A 26558-nucleotide genomic window follows, 5' to 3' on the forward strand; every position below is an offset into this window, starting at 1 on the left:
ATTTTCAGAAAACTCGACCTCTGACTTTTACCTTGACATTAAGGTCAGTGGGATTTGAACTCACCTAGGATTTCAAAGTGATACCATAGATGCATTTACTACAAATTCAGAATGACTTCTGCCTTTATTGCATTCACAAGGTTTTTGTGTTGTGATGACAATAGCCCCTCCCCGTAGCCTTTTACGGCAGATGGGTAACAATAGTTCACACGTTAACACATTAATTTATTCTAAACAGAACTATAAGCTGGACTTAAACTGGGCTCTTTTCCTTTGTGCAAGGAGGAACAGGATGAGGACTACCAGAGACCTAAAAATTTACCCCCAGCACGCTACTGGTGTGACCTTCTCTGGCCAAACAATTCCACATTGTTTACTGAGAGCACAGCTCATGCGAGCCAAGGTTTTTTTTTTCCCCATGGATTTCTACATAATCACCTTGTGCTACAATGGCAGGATTAAATTCTTGGATGGATAAAATAGCTCAATCATAAGACTTAGGGTTAGATTTATAAATGGTCTGGAGTCTCAGTCCTGAAGACCACAAAAAAGAAGAGAAAAATTTCTAACATATGTATGTGCTTTTATATGAATAATATAGATTCTCCTCCAGCCTCCCCACATTGATCTCACTTACTATACTTTTTCAGAGAAACGCACAAATGTAAAACCTGCACTTACACTTTCTACTGGTGTACTGTTACTCCCTCACGCACATATTTGCACTGGTCTTGGAAGAATGCTGTCAGAAATAAAATCAATTGGTGGTGCCTTTGTATATAAACTGTTAGTAGATCACAGATCAACAGCATCAACACAAATGTATAAATAACAGCCAACAGTTCCCTAATTCTTTTTCTTTTCATGTCCTTACAATGAAACTTAAACAACTGGTAGTGTAAAGGCAATAACATAGGTATGTTAAAGGCTTGCTTAAAACTGACTAAAGATAAAAATGAAAGCACTTCTAGTCTTTTAAAAATGTTACAATTTATAGACACACATACAACATATACAACCAAACCATGAGCTTAAGACACAATATTGGGGTGAAAATAAGTTCAAACATAAAATCTAAAAAAATCAGTTATAAGATCATGGTTATTCAAGTTTTGTTAACATACAATGAACAAATACAGTGAGTACAGAACACATCTCAGCCAGTAAATGGAGAGAAAAAGAGGGTAAGGAAGAAAAAATGGTTCAGATTTCACAAAACTGGCGGAGCAGCATGGCCAAAAACAGCCACTTTCATGTCTCAAGTGCAACATTCAAAAGGAAAAAGAAAAGGAAGGGAGACTGAAGAGGGCGAAATGTACAAAGATTAGAAATGAGAAGGGCTGCAATTAATTAGTTTATTTTATACATACATACACACACATTATATATAAATTAAAGGAACACTTTTTAATCCAAGTATACCATCAAGATACCATCAAGGCAGTTAACCTACGGTATATGGTATATGGTATAGTGAGTTAAGTAACTGAGAGTGTTGTTGATCAGTTTAGCTGCTTTGGTGTTATCTTATAGAGCTGACCCTACAGGGGACAGGTAGTTCAACTCCTTCAGGATGCACATTAATACATGCCATTTCCAGAACATTTGCTGTGTCTCCTAGCACAGTCAAGAGCATGGAGGAGATTTCAGAAGATAGGGAGCTATTCTAGAAGGACTGCACTGTAAAAGGACCATAACCCATCAGTAGGAACACGTTGAGCACTGCCAGACCTACAAAATGGTCACTGGTGTGAACTTATCGGCCAAACAATCATATCTTATGCTGCCAGTAACACCATTCAGCATTTCAGCTTTTCACAGATGAGATTAAGTTAACCTTGACACGTGTGACAGACGTGAAAGGGTCTGGAGACGCAGTGGAGAACGTTATGCTGCCTGTAACATCAGCATGAATGGTGTAGTGATGGGTCAGTGATAGTCTGAGAAGGCATATTGATGGACAAACACACAGACCAACAGGATAGGCAATAGAGATTGACAGACCACGTGACTTTCGCGCATCGCATGCCGGGTACTAGTGGCAAAACAATCAAAGCAATGCATCAAACGCAAGCATTTGGAGCACCGCAAAACGTTCATTCTCCGGTTCCAATACCTTCTTGCTTTTTCTTTGCCCCCCAAAAAAGGTATGTACAAAACGAAGGAGAACAATGCCGGTCTGTACAAAGACAGACTTGATGAAAAGTCAAAGAAAAGATACGAGGAAAAAAATCAAAGGTGTGAAAGGGTCAGACCCTCACGAGCACACAGAGTGGACAAAAGACGTTAGCGTGCTGCCCAACTTTCACCACGCTCATATTTATAATTATACGGTTCTTGGAGTGAGCGCATACACTCATGAAGTTTAGTAACTTCAGGTCACTGCAACAAGCCCAGGTACAGTTTACCGACGGATGGGTGCAGGCCCTTGAAATGCACCGTGTAGAACGAAAGACCATCGTACGAACAAAGGTAAGTTTACCAGTCTCACAAATCGTCGTCATAAATACACATTCGTTAACCGTTTATTAATAGGACCTTTGAGGTCAACGGTAATTAATTAGTAGTGGAAATAATTTCTGGTAGCATTATAGAAATGTAGCAGTGACAATAATACTGTATGCTGTAATCGTACTGGACAATTAGTGATACAAAAAACCTGTTTTATCCTGTGAATTAAAGTATATGTTTTTGTCAATGTACCATAATAACAGAAGCAAAACGCAATATTCTGTCAGGACAATTTACTATTTATGCACAATAAATAAAGGAGCATAGTGCGACAATTTCTGTTCAGCGCCAGACTTGCTTGTAACCTATATCACCAGTTATGTTATGAAAAATGACGTATTACCTACTACAAAACACTGACCTTTGTGGAAATGCTTGGAGCAGACTAACATGTGAGCTGGAGTGTTCTGGGACGTTATATTTGATCTTTGAATGGCTGCAATCCAGGCCATCCGTCGCGTCTTTGTTACTTCGGAAACATGGCTCGAACAATTTCTCTTCAGCGACGTAATCCGATAACAACCGATCTCTTTACCCGTCGGCATCCCGTGGCTGTCATGCGACCGGCTATTGCAGTTAATAATACAACAGCTTCTTGACATTTTTTGCGTTTCTTTTTATCGCTGTGTGACTGTTTTCAATTGAAAGCCTGCGTGCGCTAGTACCGCTTGCCACGTGTTCCCAGAATCCTTTGCAGTTTTACCCCTGAATGATGTCACATTTTCAATCTCTATAGCACCCTGACTGCCAACAGGTATCGGGATGATACCTATTGGAAGTCAGGCCCTGTCAGACGCTATGGTCGTTCAGTGGGTCCTGGTGCATGACAATGGCCTCATGTGGTGAGAGTATGCAAGTTGTTCCTGGAGGATGAAAGACGTGATACCACTGACTAGTCAGGCCCCTATGTTCACCAGACCTAATCCAACAGTATACCTCAGGTACTTGTAAAATGTACTACATTCAGTCCATCCAACCTTGTTAGATTGCACCTCCAACGGCCCAGGAGCTCACTGATGGCCTGGTCTTGATCTGGGAGGAGATCCCCCAGGACACTGTGCTTAATCTCATTAGGAACATGTCCTAATGTTGTTAGGCATACATACAAGCATGTGGGGGCCACACAAACTACCAAGTTTGAGTTGCTGCAAGGAAATGTCAGCAAAATGGACTAAACTGCGCACATTATTTTTTCACTCTGATTTCATTGGTTTCATTTCCAATGAATGTCCTTTCATTGCTAACACATTACCCAGTTCATATTAGTAGATTAGTAGATATGTAGCATGGTTTTTACTCCATTGGGATCCAATGTTTTCAAAGTGTTCCTTTAACTTTAAGCAGTGCATATATATACATATATAATGTGTGAGTATCTCTGTGTGTATAGTCATGAAGAAGAAAGTACATCCCCTTTCAATTTGAAGGCTTTATATAATTAGGTCATAAAAAAAACTTATCAGGTCTTAAAATTAGTGAAATCCATCTTAAGATGAACAACAACACAAGACGTACTGTTTCATTATTTACATTGTGCCTGTACATTGTGGTTTTGGCTGGTGGAAGTTGTTTCACTGTGCCTTCAGGTCAGGGAATGGGTTCGGTCGTTTGGCGCATAAGCACAAACAACAGTTCAGAGTACCCTTCATCTGGTGACTGAGATGTCCTACTGGGAAACTTCAATGATCAGGTCCACTAGTCCGTGATTGATTTTGTGACCCTATCATCAGATCTGTGGCTGTATGTTCTGGAAAATCAGGTGAAGTGAGGAGCTCAGCTGTCAACTGATCATCACCTGGTTTAATCAGGTGGCGGCGAAGGATGCTGGACAGAATTGTGAAGGTGTGCTGAAAACACCTGCCAGAAGCCCTGGTTCATGAGATCTTCGACTCTCACCTCCAGCCTTCCGAGGGACGAAGGAATGCTGCTGGAGGTTGTTGGAGGTTGCTCAACAACCTCCATTGTCGGGCATGCTGAAAGGGGCAAGGTGGTTGGTACCTGTTATGATGGTAATCCCCAAACCAGATGGTGGGTGCTGGAGATGAAGGGAGCGATCAAGCTGAAGAAGTCCTACAGGGCTTGTGTAGCCTTAGGGACTTTGGAAGCAGCTGACAGGTACCAGCAGAGCCACATACCTTTCAGCTGTTTTTGTGCTCGGGTGATAGATGAAGCAAAATCTTATGTGTGGGAGGAGTTCAGTGAGGCCATGGAAAAAGACTGCCTCAAAGTGGTTAGGAATCCTAAATTCCTAAAGGCCCTGGGTTGTCCTGGTTGACGCATTGCATGGAAATCTGCAGATGTGCCTCTGGGGGCTTTAAGAAGGTGGGCTAGAGTGTGTACTTCAACCACAGGGGGATCACACTCCTCAGCCTCTCTGGGAAGGTCTATAGTAGTGTAGTGGAAAGTTAATTAATTAGTCAAACCTCGGTTACAGGAGGAACAGTGCTGTTTTCGTACTGGTCGTGGAACACTGGACCAGCTCTTCATCCTCCTACGGATATTTCAGAGTGAGTGGGAGTTTGCCCAGCCAGTCTACATTTCTTTTGTGAACTTACTGGTTGATCTACATCCCTACCCTCACCTATGATCATGAGCTACGGGTAGTGACTATAAGAATGAGATCACGGATATACAGTGGTGTGAAGAACTGTTTGCCCCCTTCTTGAGCTCCTATTTTTTATACGTTTTTCACATTTAGATGTTTCAGATTATCAAACTGGCAATGAGCCACAGCATCTCAGTGGAATTCAGGTCAGGACTTTCATTAAGCCACTTTGTAAGTATTAAGAGGTGGACTTGCTGGTGTATTTTGGATCATTGTCATGCTGCAGAACCCAAGTGCACTTCAGCTTGGGGACACAAACATATGTCCGGACATTCTCCTTCAGGATGTTTTGGTAGACAACAGAATTCATGGTTCCATTTACACCACAAGTCTTCCGTCCTGAGGCAGCAAAACAGTCCTGGAACATCACACTACCATCACCATATTTTACTGTTGGTATGATTTTCTTTTCTGAAATGCTGTGTTACTTTTACACCAGATCTAACAGGACACACACCTTCTAAAAAGTTAAACTTTTGTCTCATCAGTCAGTCCCCAGACTATTTTCCCAAAGGTCTTGGGTATCATCAAGATGTTTTCAGGCAAAACTGAGACAAGCCTTTATGTTCCTTTTACCAGCAGTGGATTTGTCTTGGAACTCTGCCATGAAGGCCATTTTTGCCCAGTCTCTTTCTTATGATGGAGTCATGAACACAAACTGAGGCAAATGAGGCCTACAGCTCTTTGGATGTTGTTCTGGGGTCTTTGTCACCTCTTAGATGAGTTGTTGCTGCGGTCTTGGGTTACCTTTGGTCGGCTGGTCACTCCTGAGAAGGTTTGCCACTGTTCCTTGTTTTCGCTATCTGTCAATAATGGCTCTCACTGTGGTTCGTTCAAGTCCTACAGGTTTAAGAAATGGCTTTTCCTTTTCCAGACTGAGAGATCTTAATTACTTTTTTTGTCACCTGTTCCTACATTTCCTTGGATGGCAGCATGATATCTGGTTTTGAGGATCTTTTGGTGTACTCTACTTTGTCAGGGAGGTCTTATTTATGTGATTTCTTGATTGGAAACAGGTGTGACAGTAGTAAGGCCTGGTTTTGGCTAGAGAAATCAAACTCAGCTTTTCAACGATGTGATACACCACAGTAAATTTATGTTAGAACTAAGAGCATCTTTAGGATTAAGGGTAATTAGCAGCCAGGTGCTGCTAAGGCAGTGTAATTTATTAACTGATCATTGTCAAATATGACTACAAAAGCTGAAGTTTTGGCAGTTTGCTTGTTGGGAGATTTCATATCTGTATTAACACAGTGCCAAAGAGAAAACATCAGTGGAAACAGCGGTGACAGAGACTATTCGCAAGTGGGAAACGCTCAAAATAGTTGCCAATTTTTTAAGGAGTGGATGTTCATATAGTACAAACAAATTCAGGCACAAAAAATTCATGAATCACTGATTTCTGAATACACACTGTTGTAAATGAGGCCGAATGTTTTTAAGGCATGCAAGGCCAAACTGGAGATGTCAGTCCATAATGCACACCTGGCGAAACCAAACAACATATCGACACAAACGCTTCATACCAACTACTATAGGCACAGTGGTGAAGGGGCAGCCACAGGACCAGCGCACCTTGCTGACAACATGAACTCCTCTGTATACCACCATTCTCGAGTCAAATATTTGGGAGGCCTTCTGTTCGACAGCCCAAACAGGGCCAATGCAACGGGTTAATGAGTAATGTACATTAGCAAATCTACAAGAGAACAGCTAAAAAACAAAACTATCAAGGTTTTGCAATGGCCCAGTCAAAGTCCAGAATCCATTCTGATTGAATTGCCATGGCTGGACTTTTCTGGATATTTCTTGTCAGTTATTGCAGATCCAATAATCACACGCTGCTTCTGCATTTTGTCTTAAAGTGTGTTAAATAAATGACATCATTCAATATGCCATGTGTTGTTTATTTAATCATTTTAGAACCTGATAAGGACAATTATGATCTTTGCATTCAAAGGGGGCGTACTTTCTTTTTAACAACTATATACATGTAACCTTTTTAAAATATTATATCAGAACTGTGAGGTGAAAAAAACAAGTAAGAGAATTGAAAGGTTTGTTTACCACATGACTAAAATGAAATTAACCCTATCCCTAATTGCTGGGTGACCTGGTGAATGTTAATGTTTAAAACCCAAACTGGAAAGCTGCAGACCAAAGCAGGGAGCTGAACGATGCTTTAACACATGTTGAGCTGAAAGCAGCGGCATTGTTTGTGTTAAATTACTGATAAAAGTCTGTAGGTTTATGATGACCCGTGACACCTTTCACTAGACATACAATACCTTATTCTAAAATCTTAAAGTGTGCAACTTTAATAGAGGTCTAGTCTACAATTTTATTTGGTATCTGGTTAGACATAGTCAATCTATTCATTGCAGCCCTGAATGCCAGAAACAGACAGAAACTGTGGCTGAGAACACAGAGGGGAGTTGTACAATTCACAACAATTAACAACCAGCACAATACAATCTCCAGTACTGAGACACAACAATCAGCTGACATAAGTTTAACTGTAAGATTCGGGGGTGTGGGTGGCAGATGGAGGTGTGCTGTGCTGGGGGGACTACTAGTCATTTTCTAATTTTCACAATGTGCCAGACACTGTACAAATCATGAGGGGGAGCCATAGATCAGCAGGTTGTGGCAGGAAGACTGTGATTCCACCACAAAATCGAGACAAGACTTCCGCCTTGTCTTGATTTTCTTTTCTTTTAAAATGTATTTATTTATTTTTTAATTCTAAAACTCTTCATCAAAGTATCATAATGAGTTTGCTTATTGTTAAAAAGAATGACAAGATACATTTTACCTTAAAATTACAAGGGGAGTAATATTTATGTATCTTCAATACAGATCTTCTACAAAGATCAGTTACAGACCCAGAGGTATTATAAAAAGCACCAAGAAGACTTTGGTAATAACTGGCTACCTCTAGAATAGTTGAAGCAAAAAAAGTTGCTTCAAGCACTGAGCAGGTTTAGGACATCCTTAGAGGTCCACACTCAGGACCTGGACAGAACTGACACAACATGTGTGTGTGCGTGCGTGCATGTGTGTGTGTATGTGTAAGAGAGAGAGTGAGAGAGGCCAACCAACACACAAGAAAATGGCAGAAGGCATAATTACCACGCTCATGAGTGATGACTGAGGGAGGAAAGAAAGTGCAGTAAACCAAAATAAGAACAGGAAAACAGGGGGAAGAAAGAAACAGAGAAAGAAAGTAAGAAAGAAAGTAAGAAACAAAGGAAAAGATTACATATAGGGAAAAGAGCGCTTTTTTCGTCATGTGGAATAAAAAAATATGTATTAAAAGAAAACCTAAAATATATAAAAATATACCACCAGAACCTTTTTTATTTGCTTTTGTCATCAATGATATGCATTTACAGTACTATGTAAAAGTCCTGAGGGACAAAGACAGGCAAAAACAGTTTGTACAGTGTTAATCATTTTGAAAGTCAACATTTGGTATGACTTTTAGTCTTCAACGTAGCCTGAAATCTAGCTTTCTTATCATTTCCTAATGTAGTCTTCAGGGATAGGAGCACTGTACAAGGTGAAACATTGTATAATGCACTGTCAGTAACACTAATATACATTTTTATATTTAGATAATCAAATTATAATTTTTAATGTGTTGACTACTATACTACTAATCAAACTAAGAGGAATACTGTACTTTTTTCATGGAGTTGGGAAGAGTGGCGACATATTTTTATGGTTTGAAAAGTCTTTGTAATGTTTACAAACAAGAGATGTACAAGACAAATCATCAGCACGCTTGTACATCAGAAAATCATACTTGATAATGCACGCAAACCAACAACACTGAATTACCACCTCATTTACACAGGAAAAAACAACAAAAAACCTTTTTATTGATTATAACGAGCAATGTGAAAAATAAATGGTGGCTCTCTACAATCTTAATGTTTCTGCAGTGTTGAAGGTTATTTCAGAATATTGTGTTGTTTTAAAAGCAGCTTTAAACTGACCATCTTTAGGTTAATTAAATACTTTAACTAGACCTAGATAAGTTAAGTATTTTAATATTAACATTCTCTATGCTTTCAATGGGTAGAAAGTTAAGGTCGTCAAACTCAATCCCGGAAAAAGAGATGTTTCATAAATTTTGGTTTTCGTTTCTGTATTTTTTCAAAATTAGCCCAAAAGGTATAAACATGGGGAATCTTACCTGATCCTTCCTCTGTCACCATTCCCAGTCCCTCTGCTTTATTTTGCCTCTCAAATGCATTTAGATCCAGAACACTAAAACAAAGACAAATATAGTGTGAATCACTACATCCATCGCATTTCTGCTCTATTCATGTTTTTGTCTTGCCCTTGTTTGATGAGTGTTTTCCTTTTCCGTGGATTTATCCTATATGTGCAAGTCTCTGACCAGCAGTTTTATTCCATGTTTATGTTGAATATTGGTCTCTATTGTGGTTTTCAATGTTTTTATTTCATTGTTGTCTTGAATGCCCCATTGTCCATCTCCTTTATGTGTGTATGGTCTGTACATTTGCTCAGTCAGGCTGACATACACTCTTCCTAAATTGACATCTGGTTTATTTGAGTTGTTTGGTGGCTTTTTTTTTCTCTGCTACAACTGTGCCTTTTACTACCTTCCTAGGAATACTGTCAGCAAATAGAACCAAGTAAAACTTTTGCAGCCAAAATGACAACAACCTCAACATATAAACAATAATAATTTAAACCCTGCTAAAAGAGTTTGTACAGTTCGCCATTTCCTGAAAAACAAAAGTGCTGAGCACACAAAGTTGCCCGCTAGATCAGATTAATAACATTGCACAAAGTACAACCAAATTTGCAGAATGTGCTGGCAAATATAACAGAAATAATGATATGAAATATAACACACAACAGTACAAGAGAACACAATAACTAGAATTTAATACAATATGAATTACTGCACTACGGTAGAGTGAAGCATGTACTTGTAATGCAAAGGTAACTACTGTTTTGCTGGGCAGTCAGTCAAGATAAGTGTTTGGCAGAGTTCAGTTCTAGTATGGTTCTGGAACAGAAGCAGTTCATAAATCTGTTTGTTCATGATTACAGGGACCTGAATCGTCTGCCAAAGTGCAGTAACTTCAACAGGTAATGTGCAAAATGGAATCATGTTTTCTTCTCTGCTAAGGCAGTGAGAGCTGAAAGTTTCCCCAAAGAAGCGAGTTTAGAGTACAGCTAGTTTCTGGGAAGACTTTAAGATCCTCTGAAGGGATTTTCTGTCTGCCACTGAGCTGTCAGCACATCTTACAGAGATGCAGAATGGCAATGAAGGGGGAGTTTCTCAAGAAGTGTAATCTCTGCTGTGCCTTGATAAGTGCAGTCTCTGGACCAGGAGTGATTTTCTGAAGCTTGTATACCAAGAAACTCGAAGGCAGGAACCTTTGCCACACAGTCTCCATCAATGTGTATTGGGTTATGATATTTGTTGTGCCTCCAGTAATCTATCATGAGTTCTTTGGTTTTGGTAGAGCTAAGGGTTGTTCTCTGTATCCCATCCTGGGGCTTCATCTACAAAGGCTGTCACATCTTCTTCTGAGATGTGCCAACTACAGTCTTCTCATCATCAAACTTAGCTGTGGTGTGTGGAAAATTGATAGGGATGCAGAGGGTAGAGAGGATGTAAAAGGAGGTTCAACACACAGCTTAATAATGCTGGTGTTCAATGTGACAGTGAAAGAGAAGCAGGGGCCTAATCTAATCATCTGCATGCGATTAGTCAGAAGGTCACTGATCCTGTGGTAGACAGGTGTGAAAGTTGTAAGCCAGTAGGTTTGGTGACCAGATGGACAGTAGTGAAAGCTGAATCTAAGTTTACAAAGAGTATCCTTACATATCTTCACTACTGCTCAAGATGGCATAACGCAGTATACAAGGCAGTGGAGATGTCTTGGTGCATGGAAAACTACTTTTATCACATCTCTCTTTTTTTCACATAACACAACAAAGAGTTAGACCCTCTACATGATGACAACAAATACTTGCTTCAGCCCTGAAATAGGAAATCTTATTTATACCTGCATGACTGCATGAGACCAGCCAGACTCTGAAAGAAGCCCACGTCCTTCTTGTCCTTCAGATAATCTAACATTTTCTGTTAAAGATGACACAGTGAAAGCACAATAAGATACTGGAGTTTACTCAGATTTGACAAAAAACAGTCTACATCTGTCATTAAAATAAAAATACTGGTGGTGGTACCCCTCAGCCTCCTAGTAGATACACCTACAGTATGTATTTCAAAATCTTACATCCCCTTCTTCTCAAGTTATCGGATTCGCAAGGTTTTCCAAAAACCTGATCTCTGACTTCTAACTTTGAGGTCAAGGACACTGGGATTCCAACTTGTCCGAGATTTTTACTACTCCTATGTTATCAGTGTCAAAGTCCTGGATGACTTACTTCTCCAATTATCACATTCACAAGACTTTCAGAAAACTTGACCTCTAACCTTGACCTTCAGGTCAAGGTCAGTGAGGTTCAGACTCGTATGAGATTTTTAGTAGATCTGTGTGGAAGGGTGGGGTCTGTGGCTCAGTTGCAGGGGAGGGGTGGTGTAGTTGGTTTAGAGGGCAGTGCGACGGGAGACTGGCCAACAGAGTTGGAGATCATCAGGGAGGCCCAGATGGCAGCACTTAGCCTTCTGGTTGTAGCAAAAACTTACTTTCCTGATGTCCATTGAGTGATCCTAGATCTGCTTCACCACCCTAAGACCACTCCTGTTGGTTCTGGATGGAGCTGAGGAATTGGCCATTTGCTTATGCCAGGTGGCTCCATAAGGCGGTGGCCAGGTGCCTGCAGACTGGCCCAATGAAGGGGAAAGGCTGCTGTGAAATGCTAACATTGGAGAAGTTCACGAGGTGGCTCACAGTGGAAAAAGTGGAACGGGGTCCATTTTCATGTGATACTGGCTGAGGATCACCTGGTGCCGCAGGAGCTGGTGTGGCAGTCGCAGCTGGCAGCAAGTTGGCTTGTCCCGGCCCGGAGAAGGAAACCCCGCGAGGTCCCACTGTAGCCAGCAGCTGTAGTGCACTGGCTGCCAACATTTAATGGCACCAACATTTAATGGCACCAACATTTAATGGCACCAACATGTAATGACGCTTCTCCCTGTGTGGGTTCTCTTGCGTCCCTCAACGAGAGCAGCACATTTGTTGGGGCAGGAGTGCTGGAGTTGCGGCTGGAACATGTCCACTGGGAGTGCCCGCTTGATGGAGATGGGGCGAGTGTTCCATGTCACTGGCCCTCCAGCGACTTCCTCTGGTCCAGGAGTATACAGTACTCTAGTAAGGTGCCAAGTGCGTACAGACCGGGCTATGGTGGACTCGGGCTCCACGCAGGCACACCCAGTTGATGGTGCAGAAAAGCCATTAAGAAATGATCTTACAGGCAGCTCATTATAACCCAATTACTGGCCACATGCAATAAAAAAAGGGAACAAATCATGGCCTGTTTTTTTTTTTTTTTGGCCTTTGAAGGGATGTGCGCCTGTGGTGTGCATCCAGCCCAGGATGTTGTACTCATTACCACTAATGGAGGGTCCATTTAAGTGCACTGGCATGGATCTCATCTGGCCATTTCACCATAGTGCATGAGGGTATGACTTTGTATTACTTTTGGTGGATTATGCAACAGATATTCTGAAGTAGTGGCATCCTGGAAGAGACACTGACTGACCAGGGCTTCATGTCTTGTACACTAAAAGAACTGTTTAATTACTGTCCATCAAATATGTTTGGCCAAGCATCCATCACCCTCAGAATGACGGGTTGGTAGAGCGGTTGAACTAGACTGGAAAGTCTATAATTTTTAAGTGTATTCATTAGGATGAGCAAAGTAGAGATTGCAGGCTAGACTCTCATTTTTTTAGGGACTAGTAAAGCGCTATACAAATACAGGCCATTTACCAGGCCATTCACCTGTACAATTGGGGAGCTTGGCTGAGACAATTTTCACTGGGAGTTAAAGTACTTGTGTTGCTCCCTTTATCCATCTCAAAATTACCTGCCAAGCGGCAAGAACTATTGGTCACAGAGTGAGTGTGGGATGTTGACTATGAAAAGGTGCAGTCGGACAGGGTTGCAGGCTCTCCCCTGCATGGTCACACCACTCTCACAGAGTACCATTTTGAGATGTGCATTGGGGTTTCAGTGCATTCACACCCTTATAGATTGCCTAAGCAGAAAAGACAAATTACTCAGAAAGAATTGGCTGTTATCCTGGAGATAGGGGTGATAGAAGAGTCACAAAACATCTGGTGTAGCCCCATAGTTTTTGTGGTGTAGAAAGCTGGGTCTATATTGTTCTGCGTGGACTACCACAAGGTGAAGGAGGTGTCACAGTTTGACGCTTACCCCATGCCTCAGATACAAGCTTATGGATTGGTTAGGTACTGCTCGTTTTATCATTATGCTGGATTTAATCAAGAGCTACTGGCAGACTTGTCTCTGGACAAAAAAATGGCCTTCTCCAGTCCATACAGATTGTTCCAAATGGTCACACTTCCATTGGCTTGTTCAGAGCCCCAGCCACTTTCCAGCACTTCACAGACAGGATGCTGTGTCCACATGCTGCATACGCCACTGCCTAGCTGGATGATCATCCATGGATCCATGCACCATCCATGGTGACATCGAATCATATGCAGCAGGTGGCCTGCAGCCCTGGAGTCCCTGAGGCAGGCAGGGCACAAGGCCAACATGAAGAAGTGTGCGGTTGGACAAAGGGAGGTACAGTATCTGGGGTACCACCTGGGAGGCAGGCAGTTGCATTCTCAAATGGAGAAAACCACAACCACTGCAAGCTGCCCGCATCTCGGGGCCAAAAAGGAGGTGAAGTGGTTGCTGGGGCTGGCTGGTTACTATTGTTGGTTCATCTCAACATTTGCGGAGGTCACCAGTCCCTTGACTGATCTCCCCTAAAAGGGTGAACCAGATCTTGTCCAGTGGACGGAGCAGTGCCAGACAGTGTAAGGTAATGAAGACTTTTTCTTCCCTTGTGTTCTGCAGACTGACACGTTGAGCAGAGGGCTGGGGGCTGTTTCATCCCAGCAAGTAAGAGGGGTCGACCATCACGCTGTCTACATCAGTTGGAAACTCTCAGAACAAGAAACCAGGTAGAGCATGGCAGTGCCTGGCGATCCAGCGGGTGGTGGACTCTCTTCGTTATTACCTCCCTGTTCAGATCGTGCCCCGCTGCAGTGGCTCCACCACATGAAAGATGTCAATGCCTAGATCACCCAGTCATATCTGGCTTGCCAGCCTTATAAGTTCAAGGTGATCCACAGGCCAGGGCCCACATAGTCGGGGCTGATTTTCTCTCCAGGGGAATTTGTAGGGCCATGTGGTGGGCCGTGGACTGTGCCTCAGCTGCGGGGGAGGGGTGGTGCAGTGGGTTCAGGGAGCAGTGCCAGGACCTAGAGGAGGGACAGGAACTGAGAGCAGATGGCTGCGCTTGAGGAGGCACCTTCAGTAAGAAATCTGGTGATAACAACCCGGTAAGGCTAAATTGTAAATAAAGAACAGTGCATCTTAAAACACTGTGTCTTGCTGGGCAACATAACACAAAGGTGTGTTGCAGTATACCATAGTATCAATTTCAGCCCTTTTGCGCTGCATTCTCAAGATTTTCATAAAATTTGACCTCCGAACCCTGACCTTGAAGCCAAGGTTACTGAGATTTGAACTCATCTGATATCTTTAATAGATACACCCATGGTGTCAATTTCAAAATTCTATGTTGCATCGTTCTCAAGTTCATTCACAAACGTAGGTGTCCACATCGCCTGTCCACCCAGGGTGATGACAAAACCTTTTACAACTGAGAGGTAAAAATCTATGAGAAAAATTTTAAATTTCAGTGGAATAGATGCATTATATTTCACACTTGTACCAGTTACTTTGAATATGCTTTGTAAAAATAACATTTGAAAATAGATAATATAGCTATAATCCAGCAGTCAATATAAATAACAGTGAAGTAGCGAAGCATTACCTGCTGTACGGTTGAGTTCCCACCATTGAGAATAGCTATGCCCAGTTTCAGAGTAGATGCCACCATGGGACCCATCTCACCTGGAGGAGATGAACACCCACTCGAAATGACTCACTAGCATTTGTTAGCTTTTTAAATTTGTTTATAACAAAGAACAATTGAATTCTAACACAAACAAAAACTTTTATTATTTTACTAATATTTTTTTGCACAGCATATTTTTAAACCAGAATGTCAGAGAGGTATTAACACATCCTGATTATTATCGGTTACAGTTCACATATTGTTATAATGTGCGAAGTACAGAAAAAAATCAACTGAAAAATCGAGAAGGCTCCCAAACAGTCATATCCAGAACAAATTACTTTTAACACATCAATGAGTAAGCAGGCATAGGGATTGGACAGCCTGGTTCTATCACAAGGGCCGTAATATATTTGCCACCGCTGAGTTACAGTAAAGAGTAGGGGGCGATAGGCAAGACTTACCTTTACTAGCACTGATGGTTTGGAGCACCATCTCAGCAGCGCCACGGTCGTGCAGCCGAGCCTGCTGATACAACAGCTTCTGCTTCTCCATCTCTTTTTCCTTTGTTAGAAAGGTGACGCATATCATTGCAGACCATCTAAAAATGAAACTGCTAAAAACTAGAGACTAGTGGAAGATTCAAGACCGATTGATCACCTACTTCAAAACTCTTCACTTCTCCATCGTCATCCTCTTCATCATGGCAACTCTGAAGGAAGGGAGAAAGGTGAAAAAAAACATACAAACTACAGACTGTTTACTTAGGATAGATATAGCCACATCAGCGACGGGAAGTTCCAAAGCACTGAGGCATCAAACTGAGTGTTTTCAGTGTCACCATCTTTGTTTTTTTAAACCAGATGTTACGAATGATGGGGAGGGCCGGTATCTGCTTCTTTGTGCAAAGATGAACAGGATGAAACTTGCCAGAGTTCTACAAAATGACCTGCAGCAGGCCCATCCATCCATCCATCCATCCATCCATTTTGTTCCAATTATCTGGGGGCAGCAGCCTAAGCAGAGAAGCCCAGACCTCCCTCTCCCCAGCCACCTCCTCCAGCTTGTCCAGGGAAACACCAAGGTGTTCCCAGGCCAGCCGAGAGATATAATCTCTCTAGCGTGTCCTGGGTCTGCCCCGGGGCCTCCTCCCGGTGGGACATGCCCGGAAAACCTCACCCAGGAGGCGCCCAGGAGGCATCCTTGTCAGATTCCCTAACCACCTCAGCTGGCTCCTTTCGATGTGGAGGAGCAGCGGCTCTACTCTGAGCCCCTCCCAAATGGCCGAACTTCTCACCCTATCTCTAAGGGAGAGGCCAGCCACCCTTCGGAGGAAGCTCATTTCTGCCGCTTGTATTCGCAATCTCGTTCTTTCGGTCACTACCCACAGCTCGTGACTATAGGTGAGGGTAGATCGACCGGTAAATTGAGAGGCCACTGACATGAATGTCTCTGATCAACAATCAACAAACGACTTTATGATGGTGGCCTGGGGACATAGCTTCCTCTTGTCAACCCTCTGCTGACTGCCCAGCACTGTAGAGCCTGTCGGGCATTTGCCGTAGAATACCAGAATGGTCCACCACGGGTGCCCTATCCTTTTCACAGATGATAGCAGGTTCACCCTGAGCACATGTGACAGATGTGAAAGGGTCTAGAGAAGCTGTGGAGAACATTATGCCGCCCGTAACATCGTTCAGTATCACTGGTCTGGGGGAGGCATATCCATGGACAGACGCACAAACCTCTAACAGACTAGGTAATGGCACCCTGATTCCCATTAAGTAATGGGATGAAATCGTTGGACTCATTGTCAGACCCTATGGTGATGCATTGGATCCTGGGTTCCTCCTGGTGCCTGACAATGCCTGGCATGTTAAGTAAAGTAAAATAAACAATATAAAAAGAATCTTTGCCAGGCAAAGTGTGCATGATTGAGTCTCACATGCTTTAATTTTTTATTCGATGTGTAGGTGTTCACCACAAACAGGTTTTTTTTATTTTGGGGAACCTGGTTGGTCCTAAAGCTAAAGACACCATTCTTTGTGTTTATATATGTCATGATCCAGGTGAGTGTTCAGTGGTTTTCTGTCCTGGCCTTGCGCTCGGCATCTGCCTTTTGGGGTGGAGCCCTGGTTCAACACCTACACTTCTCCACGTGTTTTCCATCTGTGGCATTCAGTAAGACAGTATTTAAAACCAGTGTTGCCATCAGTTCTTCACCCCTTCGTTTCTTTGTTCATGCCAAGTACTTGATCTCTTTTGTGCCTTTAGCAATCTCGTCAAGTCACCACCTTACTCCTTCCTCTGGACGCTGGTCTCCACAGTCAAATCCCAGCTTCATTCTGCAACTTGCTTCTCTCGACTTAAATTACTCACTGCTCTCACCTGCCTGTCCTCCTGCCTGCTGCATCCTCTGGATTACTAGAATACAAGGTTGGAACCCAACTCACTCATTCAACACTCAGACGGCTACCCACCTCCAGAGCAACCCCTGCCACGTATTCATGTCTCACCATAGTTTATTCTGTGATTTCAATAAAACTTGTGAAATCTTATTTCCGCTCTGTATTGTGTCTGCACTTATGTTCACTCCCACGTACTAGTCTCCCGGCCTTGACAGCATAAAGTGTCTGAAGAAATATACCCAGCAGACCCAATTCAGACTGCAATCACTAAGCAGTGATATATTAACAGTATCCTAAACCAACAACAACTCTACCATCCAGAAGACTAGTTACTAGTAACTGCTAGTGCTACTGTTAACAGTGCAGCTGCTAACATTTGGCTAATTTGCCACAGTTTGGTGCATCTGTTTTTCATTTCTTTTTCCTCTCTTAGCTTTTCAGGCCACACTACACTATTCTACACTGAAGGTAGGGGAGGTGCCAGTTGCAATAAGTGATTTGATTAGGCAGTACAGCACCCTGCAAGTAATCCATCAGCCCAAAAGCATCAGCCCTGGTCTATGACATAAACAGCCCACAGAACAATAACCGGTTTTTTTCACCGTCTATGCTAAGCCAGCTATGTGAGTCTCAATTCAAAAGTGTTGGTACTCAGCAACAGATACCTTAGCCATGATGTCTGCGTAGGCCATGTAGAGATTATCCTCATCCAGTTTACTGCAAAAACAAACACATTCACAAAAGTTAGCACAATTATAGCTGTATTAAGGAAAATTATTTTGGTGCACCACGGACTGAAATGACATCTTCTCATTTAATAGTTTTTCATTATTTTTATGAATATTTACATGTTTTACGTTTCAGATACTTTAAAACAGAGGTGTGGACTCGAGTCAGACTCGAGTCATTAATTTTATGACTTTAGACTTGACTTGAAAAAATGTTTCCGAAGTAACAAAGACGCGACGGATGGCCTGGATTGCAGCCATTCAAAGATCAAATATAACGTCCCAGAACACTCCAGCTCACAGGTTAGTCTGCTCCAAGCATTTACACAAGGTCAGTGTTTTGTAGTAGTTAATACGTCATTTTTCATAACATAATTGGTGATATAGGTTACAAGCAAGTCTGGCGCTGAACAGAAATTGTCGCGCTATGCTCCTTTGTTTATTGTGCATAAATAGTGAATTGTCCTGACACAATATTGGTTTCGCTTCTGTTATTATGGTACATTGACAAAAACATATACTTTTATTCACAGGATAAAACAGTTGTTTTGTATCACTAATTGCCCAGTACGATTACAGCATACAATATTATTGTCACTGCTACATTTCTGTAAGCTACCAGAAATTATTTCCACTACTAATTAATTACCGTTGAGCTCAAAGGTCTATTAATAAACGGTTAACGAATGTGTATTTATGAAGACGATTTGTGAGACTGGTAAACTTATGATAGGTACGATGGTCTTTCTTCTACACGGTGCATTTCAAGGTCCTGACCCATCCGTCGGTAAACTGTACCTGGGCTTGTTGCAGTGACCTGAAGTTACTAAACTTCAGAGTGTATGCACTCACTCCAAGAACCGTATAATTATAAATATGCATATAAATATGCTACGATGAGATAGCTGACTTCATCTAACTAGCAAATGTTGTCCAGGCTACGTTGGTGATGCAGTTTTTTTTAATGTGTATGATATTTTTGTCATGCGATTTTAAAGCCGGTCCTACAACCGCATCCAAGAATAACATGCAGCTTATCTCAGAACTGTCGGTGAAAATTATTCTTGGAGCTAGGTTTAATTGAGCTGCATTTTAAAGAGGTGCAATTTCACAATTTGTGTATATTTTCTAAGTTCACTATTTTGTCATGTGTTGAGAAAAACACAGATTTAAAAATTACATGGTCTAATATTTACATTTAGCATAACTGCAACATGCTTTTTTTCGTTTTTTTTTTAAAGACTCGAAAGGACTTGAAATTCAAAATTTCAGACTTGTGACTTTACTCGGACTTTTACACCAGTGACTTGAGACTCGACTCTGACTTGCCTGACATTACTTGAGACTTGACTTGAGACTTGAGGATAAAGACTTGAGACTTACTTGAGACTTGCAAAACAATGACTTGGTCCCACCTCTGCTTTAAAATATCTACCCTTTGCTTTGATTACTGCTTTGCACACCCTCGGCACTCTCTCTCTGAGCTTCATGAGGTCGTCACCAGAAATGGTTTTCCAAAAGTCTTGGAGTTCCCAGAGATGCTGAGCACCTGTTGGTCCTTTTGCCTTCACTCTGCGCTCCATCTCATCCCAAACCGTCTCCATTGGGTTTAGGTCACTGTGACTGTGGAGGCCAGGCTGTCTGGTGCAGCACTCCATCACTCTCCTTCTTGGTCAAACAGCCCTCACACAGCCTGGAGGTGTGTTTGGGCTCATTGTGCTGTTGGAAAATAAATGATGGTCCAACTAAACACAAACTGGATGAGGTGGCATGTCGCTGCAGGATGCTGTGGCAGCCATGCTGGTTCAGTGTGCCTTCAATTTTGAAAAAAATCCCAGCAATGGTGTCACCACCAAAGCACTTTCACACCTCCTCCTCCATGCTTCACAGTGGGAACCATGCATGTGGAGACCATCCGTTCACCTTCATGAGTGTCATACAAAGACACGGTGGGTGGAATCAAAGATCTCAGATTTGGACTCATCAGACCACAGCACAGATTTCCACTGGTCTGATGTCCATCCTTCTGTTTCTTGGATCAAACAAATCTCTTCTGCTTGTTGCTTTTCCTTAGTCGTGGTTTCTTAGCAGCTGATTGACCATAAAGGCCTGATTCACACAGTCTCCTCTGAGATGTGTCTGCTACTGGAGCTCTGTGTGGCATCTATCTGGGCTCTAATCTGAGCTGCTGTTAACTTGTGATTTCTGAGCCTGGGGACTCGGATGAATGTATCCTCAGCCGACTCTTGGTCTTCCTTTCCTGGGCTGGTCCAGTTTTGTCATAGCATTTTTTTGTGACTGCACTTGGGGACTGCACTCAGAAACCTGTCCTCTGATCCAGTCGTGTCTTTGGGTCTGCAGACCTCTTCCTGTCACAGTTTGTTTCTCAGTGCGTTTGATGGTGAAGGAAACTGTACTCACTGACACTTTGACTTTCTTTGTCAGGACAGACCCACATTTTTAAGTGTTATGATGGTCTCTCTCTCTTCCACTGTTAATGGTCTTTTTCTCACCATTTTTGTAGCAACACACTACTTTCTGCAGTACAGTACAGTTCAGCTGATGCTCACTAGGGTATGGCACCACAGTGTGTTCAACACTGCTTTATGCAGACAGAGGGGGTTGGAAGTAATCCAAGTTGGAACACCTGTAGGAATTAGTAGCACCAGCTTTCAAGGCTTGATCAACCTTCACTGCTGCAGAACAGCTTTGAATTGTTAACCCATGTTGTGTCCTTGAAAAAGGCCTTTTGGTATAATTTTGAAATGTACATTATTTTTCAGTTTTGGGTAATCTAACCTCTGGCAGCTCAACACTTACCTTTGTGAAATTTCAAGCTATTCATTGGACTTTAATGACTTGAACTGCAACAAATAACTGGAAAAATAGGGACTTTTAACAGGTAGTGTGTAAAATACACACCATTTTTCTGTTAGGGCTGTTCTGCTGAACAGCTGGATGAGCTGATGCAGGGGATCTATGTGTTTGTGTTTCTGCCCCTCCTCTTCCTCAGATGGCTCCTGTTCACCTGGTTTCTGAAATCAACACACATTCACAAAGTGCTAAAACTCTGCTATACACTGAAGAAATTGACACACAATTTGCCTTCAAAACAAGTACAAATTCCAGAGTAGTCAGAATAATTCCACTTGTTTTGTTTTTTTAAATGAAATTAACTTACAGCGAGGTCTTCTATGAGTTTATCTTCAAAGTAGTGCTCCTCTGTCTCGATCCAGGACTTTTCATAGCCCTGCAGGAACAAGTTTACAGCCCGGTGCCTAGTATGAGAGAGATACATGGATGACTAATAAATGTTTATCTACCCATCTTCTGCTGCTTATAAAGGGCTGCACTGTAGGTGCAACATATATCCACAATCTTTCCTCACTAGCCCGAGGTGTGGCTGTAGATGAGGGTGGGAAAATAATAAAGTGCACAATTTTAAATATTTCTTCTTCATTTTACGTGTGTGTGTGTGTGTGTGTGTGTGTGTGTGTGTGTGTGTGTGTGTGTGTGTGCGTGTGTGTGTACCTTGGCAAGTTATAGAGTGGTGCCATCCTGAAGCAAGCGACCACAGCTCTCTTCCTCTGTTTTGAAAGCAGTTTGTGCCACACAGCCTTCTTACTGCGCTGAGGATGCTCCACCTGAAGACACAAACTGAACCACTCAGTAAACTGGATATTTAGTTGGTGTACCTTACCATCTGGAAGCCATATTATCCTGGAGAAGTATGTGGTCAGCTTTAATAAAGACCAATCAGCTAGTTTAAGAGGACCGTGGAGTACCTTAAAGCTATACTCTCTACGTAGGCACAAAAATGCGCAAAATCAACTCAAACTTGAATATATAGACCTGCTCCAGGTGGAAGAGGACATGGCCAATATCCAGGATTCTCTCCACAGTCTTCTCTGGGTCAGTAGTATCCTCATAGTGGTTTGGGAGGTCTCTGTACAGGGCCATCTGCCAACGAATTGCTGGGTCCTCTGACTTTGTAAGACACACAGAGCAAATGCATGACGCTATTGGCCTATTCACAAGGTTAAGCACCTTTGTGAATATATAAATATATAGTACGAACCAACATCTAGCAACTCGTTTACATCTCTCTCGACTTTAACAAAACAAAAGCCAAAACACAGAGACAGCGCATGTAAAGCTCATGATTCAGTAGCTTGTATAACTACCTTGCTGGCAATAACTTGAATTGGTTGGGTTTTTTTTGTATGACTTCATAAGTCTTTAAAATCAGTGTGGAAGAATTTTGGCCCACCCTTGTTTATAACGTTGCTTCAGTTGATTTAGGTTTGAAGCCATTCATTTACGCACAGCACTCTTAAGGTCCTGCTACGTTCAGTATTTCAGTCACTCTAGATTGCTCTATAACTTCAGATTCAGTTCTTTTTCTGCTGGTGTGTTTGGGATCATTGTCCTGTTTCCTGACCCAGTGTGGGTGAAGCTTTAGCTGTCAAGCAGATGGCTTCTCATATGACTCTGGAATATACAGTGTATCAAAAATAAATCATACACTTTCACAAGGCTGTAGTTTAAGCTTACACTAAATTTAAAATACATGGCTGAATATAAAGTTTTACATACAAAATGTTCAATGTTTATGAATAATCAATGAAATACTTCATCCCATAGTTCACTGTAGTCACTGCAGCCACTGCTGTTGTTCCCGGTGAATGGCTGCAGAATTAAAGCACTTTGAAATTGAATGATTCTTTCTGATACAGCCTGAACTCTCCTGATGTTAGTGGGATAGGGGCTATGTGGAGTGATAGAGTTCCTTCAATCACTTGTTGTCAGATTGAATTTCCTATTCTATATCTTTTGGATAACCTATGATATCACTGTGAAGTAGCCTTATTTATCTTATGGACATAAAGGTTCATTAGTTCATCTAGGTTACTCTAGATTTGTGTGGAATTTAAACTGAATCTGAATACTTGACTCTAAATTTTATGACACCGACCATCAAAATCAAATCACTTCATCCTGTCAAAGTAGATGTTTGTGCCAGATTTGAAGAATTACTCTTAAACCAGTCCTTTGATATTACTTCCACAAGAATAAGATAAACTGACAACAACCTGACACCATGGCAAAATCGAAGACCAGAGGCATAATGTGTAAGTACACTTTAAGTAACTTGTGTCAGTCACAAGCCTGATTCTTTTCTTACCTTTCCTTGTAAATGTAGGTTGTTCCTGATGACCTCTCGAACTTCGTCCTCTGTGTCTTTCTGCAAAAGAATTATTAACTTCGATCAAACAACAGGTATTCTGTGACCTACAAAATGCTATAAAAGATATTTATTCAGTAAATTAGCCTTCATGCAAAATTTTACTTTTTAGCTGAAAAAGCTAACGCAGACTTATTTTGCTGTTACTAAAGGTTTACCTCAGGAATACCAATACTGCAAATAATTTATTGTTATTGTCATACGCCTCACCCCAACCAGTCATGGTAGATAGGCGCACCTCCCTGAGCTTGGTCCTGCCAAAGGTTTTTCCTTCCCACTGGCACCAAAGCGCTTGTTTAAAGGGGGGTCGTATGATTGTTGGGGTTTTATCTGTTTTCTTTGTATTATTGTAGGGTCATTACAGTATAAAGTGCCTTTAGGCAGTCATTGTGATTTGGTGCTACATAAATAAAATTGAAATGAAATGAACTAAATTGAATTGAAATACACAGAAACAGTTAAATGAATCATATCTATTTTTATAATGAAACAGTTCTTTCTGTAATCTACTAGCACTACTATGCTACCTGAGTGAAGCGGTTCTTAGCCAGTGCGATAAGCTCTTGTTCTCCTGGAGCACAAATGTTGAGTCCCACGGGCAGCAGGCGCTTTAGAGTAGCAACAATCAAACTTGTCTGCATCGAGTATCGATCACCTTTTCTCTTCATCTTCTTCCTCTCCTGGTCTGAAACTATTCCCTGTGGCAAAGTCAAACATTAAACAGCCATCGCTTTACACTGTTAGACCTATTAAATAGTTTTAATTAATCAATTTAATTTAATTTAAAAATAAGGTCACTGGTATGCACGTCCTCAAATGTGTCCAGCATCTATGTGTCTGTACCTTTGACATCTTGCACTTGGTGTCAGTGATAAGGAAGGACATGTTGTTAATTTCATTCTGGACCACAAAGTTCTGCTCTTCTCTCTTGAAGTTCTGTAGACAGAAAACAGGACTTTCTTAAATTAAAGCACAGTTGTATTATGTGTTGTACTGTCTTTGAAAAGAAGGCAACTGGACAATATTTTTGGTTTGTAAAGACATTTTACTTCTCAGTAAGAGGCTTCTTCAGTTCTAAAACAACTGATGAGAGTCCCAGGTATTTAATACCTATTGGCATTGTGGTCCTGGGGTCAGTGACCCACTGCTAACCATGTGAGTCACCTTGAGTCAAGGTATGAAAAAATTCATGGGTCTAACAAGGTATTCGTGGGTGTGAATACTGTGAGATTATTATGCTATCATATGTTATCCTATGGCTGTAATCGAAATGAGTGAATCATGATACTGCTGTAAGCCACACCATACTTCTTATTATAGAGAGTATAATCAGTATGTAGTTTTCGTTTGCATTATACTTCTGAATTAAAAGAATGTGAAAATCATTAGATTTGTTAGATAGGTTCGTATTATCCTATCCTGTGATTTACTGTGAATGAGTTACACTGTTTTATGACATTTCATACTGCTGAGTTAAGAAGAGAATATTGTGTGCAGAGAGCACAGAGCACATTCAGCTCCACCCCCACCTTTGTTGGAAGCAGAAAAACAGGGAGCCAAGGTCATAACTCAGGCTCACTGAGAGTTAGAAAGTATGTATGTTTAGGTTTTTACGACTAGGTGGGGGCCACCAGAGGCTATAAGAGTTTGAGTAACGCTCCATCATTTTGAGATTTTGCTGTGACCCTCTTCATGCATGTCTCCCCATCCGGATGGTTTATGCTCATAAAGTGTTGAATTGTATGGAATAAAAGATTGTTGATTGAGCATTGATACACCGAGTATAGTCTTTCCTTCAGCCCAAAGATCAAAAGAAAAAACCCCACCATGTGAGCTATGCTTGCAACTTGCAGACAGCAACATTTATATATTTAATTACATGAAGGGCATTTTCCATCCTTGTTTTCAAATGAGCTCCTGTCATTGATGACACACTTCCTAATTTATAATGTGAATCTACTGATGTCAGATGCCAGCAGCAGTAATATAGTGCATTATATAGCTTTCTATCCAGTGAATTAGCATAGAAGTAGCTTTGATGGTGTTTTTCCTGGAAACTTTAATAAAAGTATAAAATCACTGCTAAATGCTTTAGTCTAACAATAAGTTAGGTTAAGCTTTTAACTCATTACTCATCTTTTCAGGTAAACTCTCCATTAGTTGTTTTTAAACTGAAGAACACATAGATCACGATTGATGGTGTACAGTTAAGCATCTTTTGTCATTTTTCTCCACCAAACTGGATTTTACAGTCAAGATCTAATTGAAGTGACGACTTTCAGCTTTAATCCATCCATCCATCTTCATCCGCTTTATCCGAGGCCGGGTCGCGGGGGCAGCAGCCTAAGCAGAGAAGCCCAGATCTCCCTCTCCCCAGCCACCTCCTCCAGCTTATCCGGGGGAACACCAAGGCGTTCCCAGGCCAGCTGAGAGATATAATCTCTCCAGCGTGTCCTGGGTCTGCCCCGGGGCCTCCTCCCGCTGGGACATGCCCAGAACACCTCACGCAGGAGGCGCCCAGGGGGCATCCTTGTCAGATGCCCGAACCACCTCAGCTGGCTCCTTTCGATGTGGAGCAGCAGCTGCTCTACTCTGAGCCCCTCCCGGATGGCCGAACTTCTCACCCTATCTCTAAGGGAGAGGCCAGCCACCCTTTGGAGGAAGGTCATTTCCGCCGCTTGTATCCGCGATCTCGTTCTTTCGGTCACTACCCACAGCTCGTGGCCATAGGTGAGGGTAGGGACGTGGATCGACCGGTAAATTGAGAGCTTCGCTTTTACACTCAGCTCCCTCTTCACCACGACGGACCAGTGCAGCGTCCGCATTACTGCAGCCGCCACACCAATCCGTCTGTCGATCTCCGGTTTCCTTCTCCCATCACTCGTGAACAAGACCCCGAGATACTTGAACTCCTCCACTTGGGGCAGGAACTCATCCCCGACCCGGAGTGGGCACTCCACCCTTTTCCGGCTGAGAACCATGGCCTCAGATTTGGAGGTGCTGAT

At 42.0% G+C, this 26558-nt stretch overlaps 1 protein-coding gene across 1 annotated transcript in view; it reads right to left on the reverse strand.

The window, feature by feature from the left end:
• Positions 1–26558, reverse strand: part of ryr2a (ryanodine receptor 2a (cardiac)) — a gene marked incomplete in the record, with an annotated part of 281993 nt that overhangs the window by 67447 nt on the left and 187988 nt on the right. The window contains 14 exon segments of the mRNA XM_014340412.2: positions 8249–8266; positions 9318–9391; positions 11173–11249; positions 15149–15228; positions 15637–15736; positions 15837–15884; positions 18246–18297; positions 21231–21343; positions 21490–21586; positions 21840–21952; positions 22161–22295; positions 23494–23553; positions 24081–24251; positions 24397–24489. Coding sequence (XP_014195898.1) covers positions 8249–8266; positions 9318–9391; positions 11173–11249; positions 15149–15228; positions 15637–15736; positions 15837–15884; positions 18246–18297; positions 21231–21343; positions 21490–21586; positions 21840–21952; positions 22161–22295; positions 23494–23553; positions 24081–24251; positions 24397–24489 — 1231 coding nt within the window.

The sequence above is a fragment of the Haplochromis burtoni genome, unplaced genomic scaffold, assembly GCF_018398535.1.
Source record: "Haplochromis burtoni strain Fernald_Lab_line unplaced genomic scaffold, NCSU_Asbu1 Contig_367, whole genome shotgun sequence".
NCBI classification, from domain to species: Eukaryota; Metazoa; Chordata; class Actinopteri; order Cichliformes; family Cichlidae; genus Haplochromis; species Haplochromis burtoni.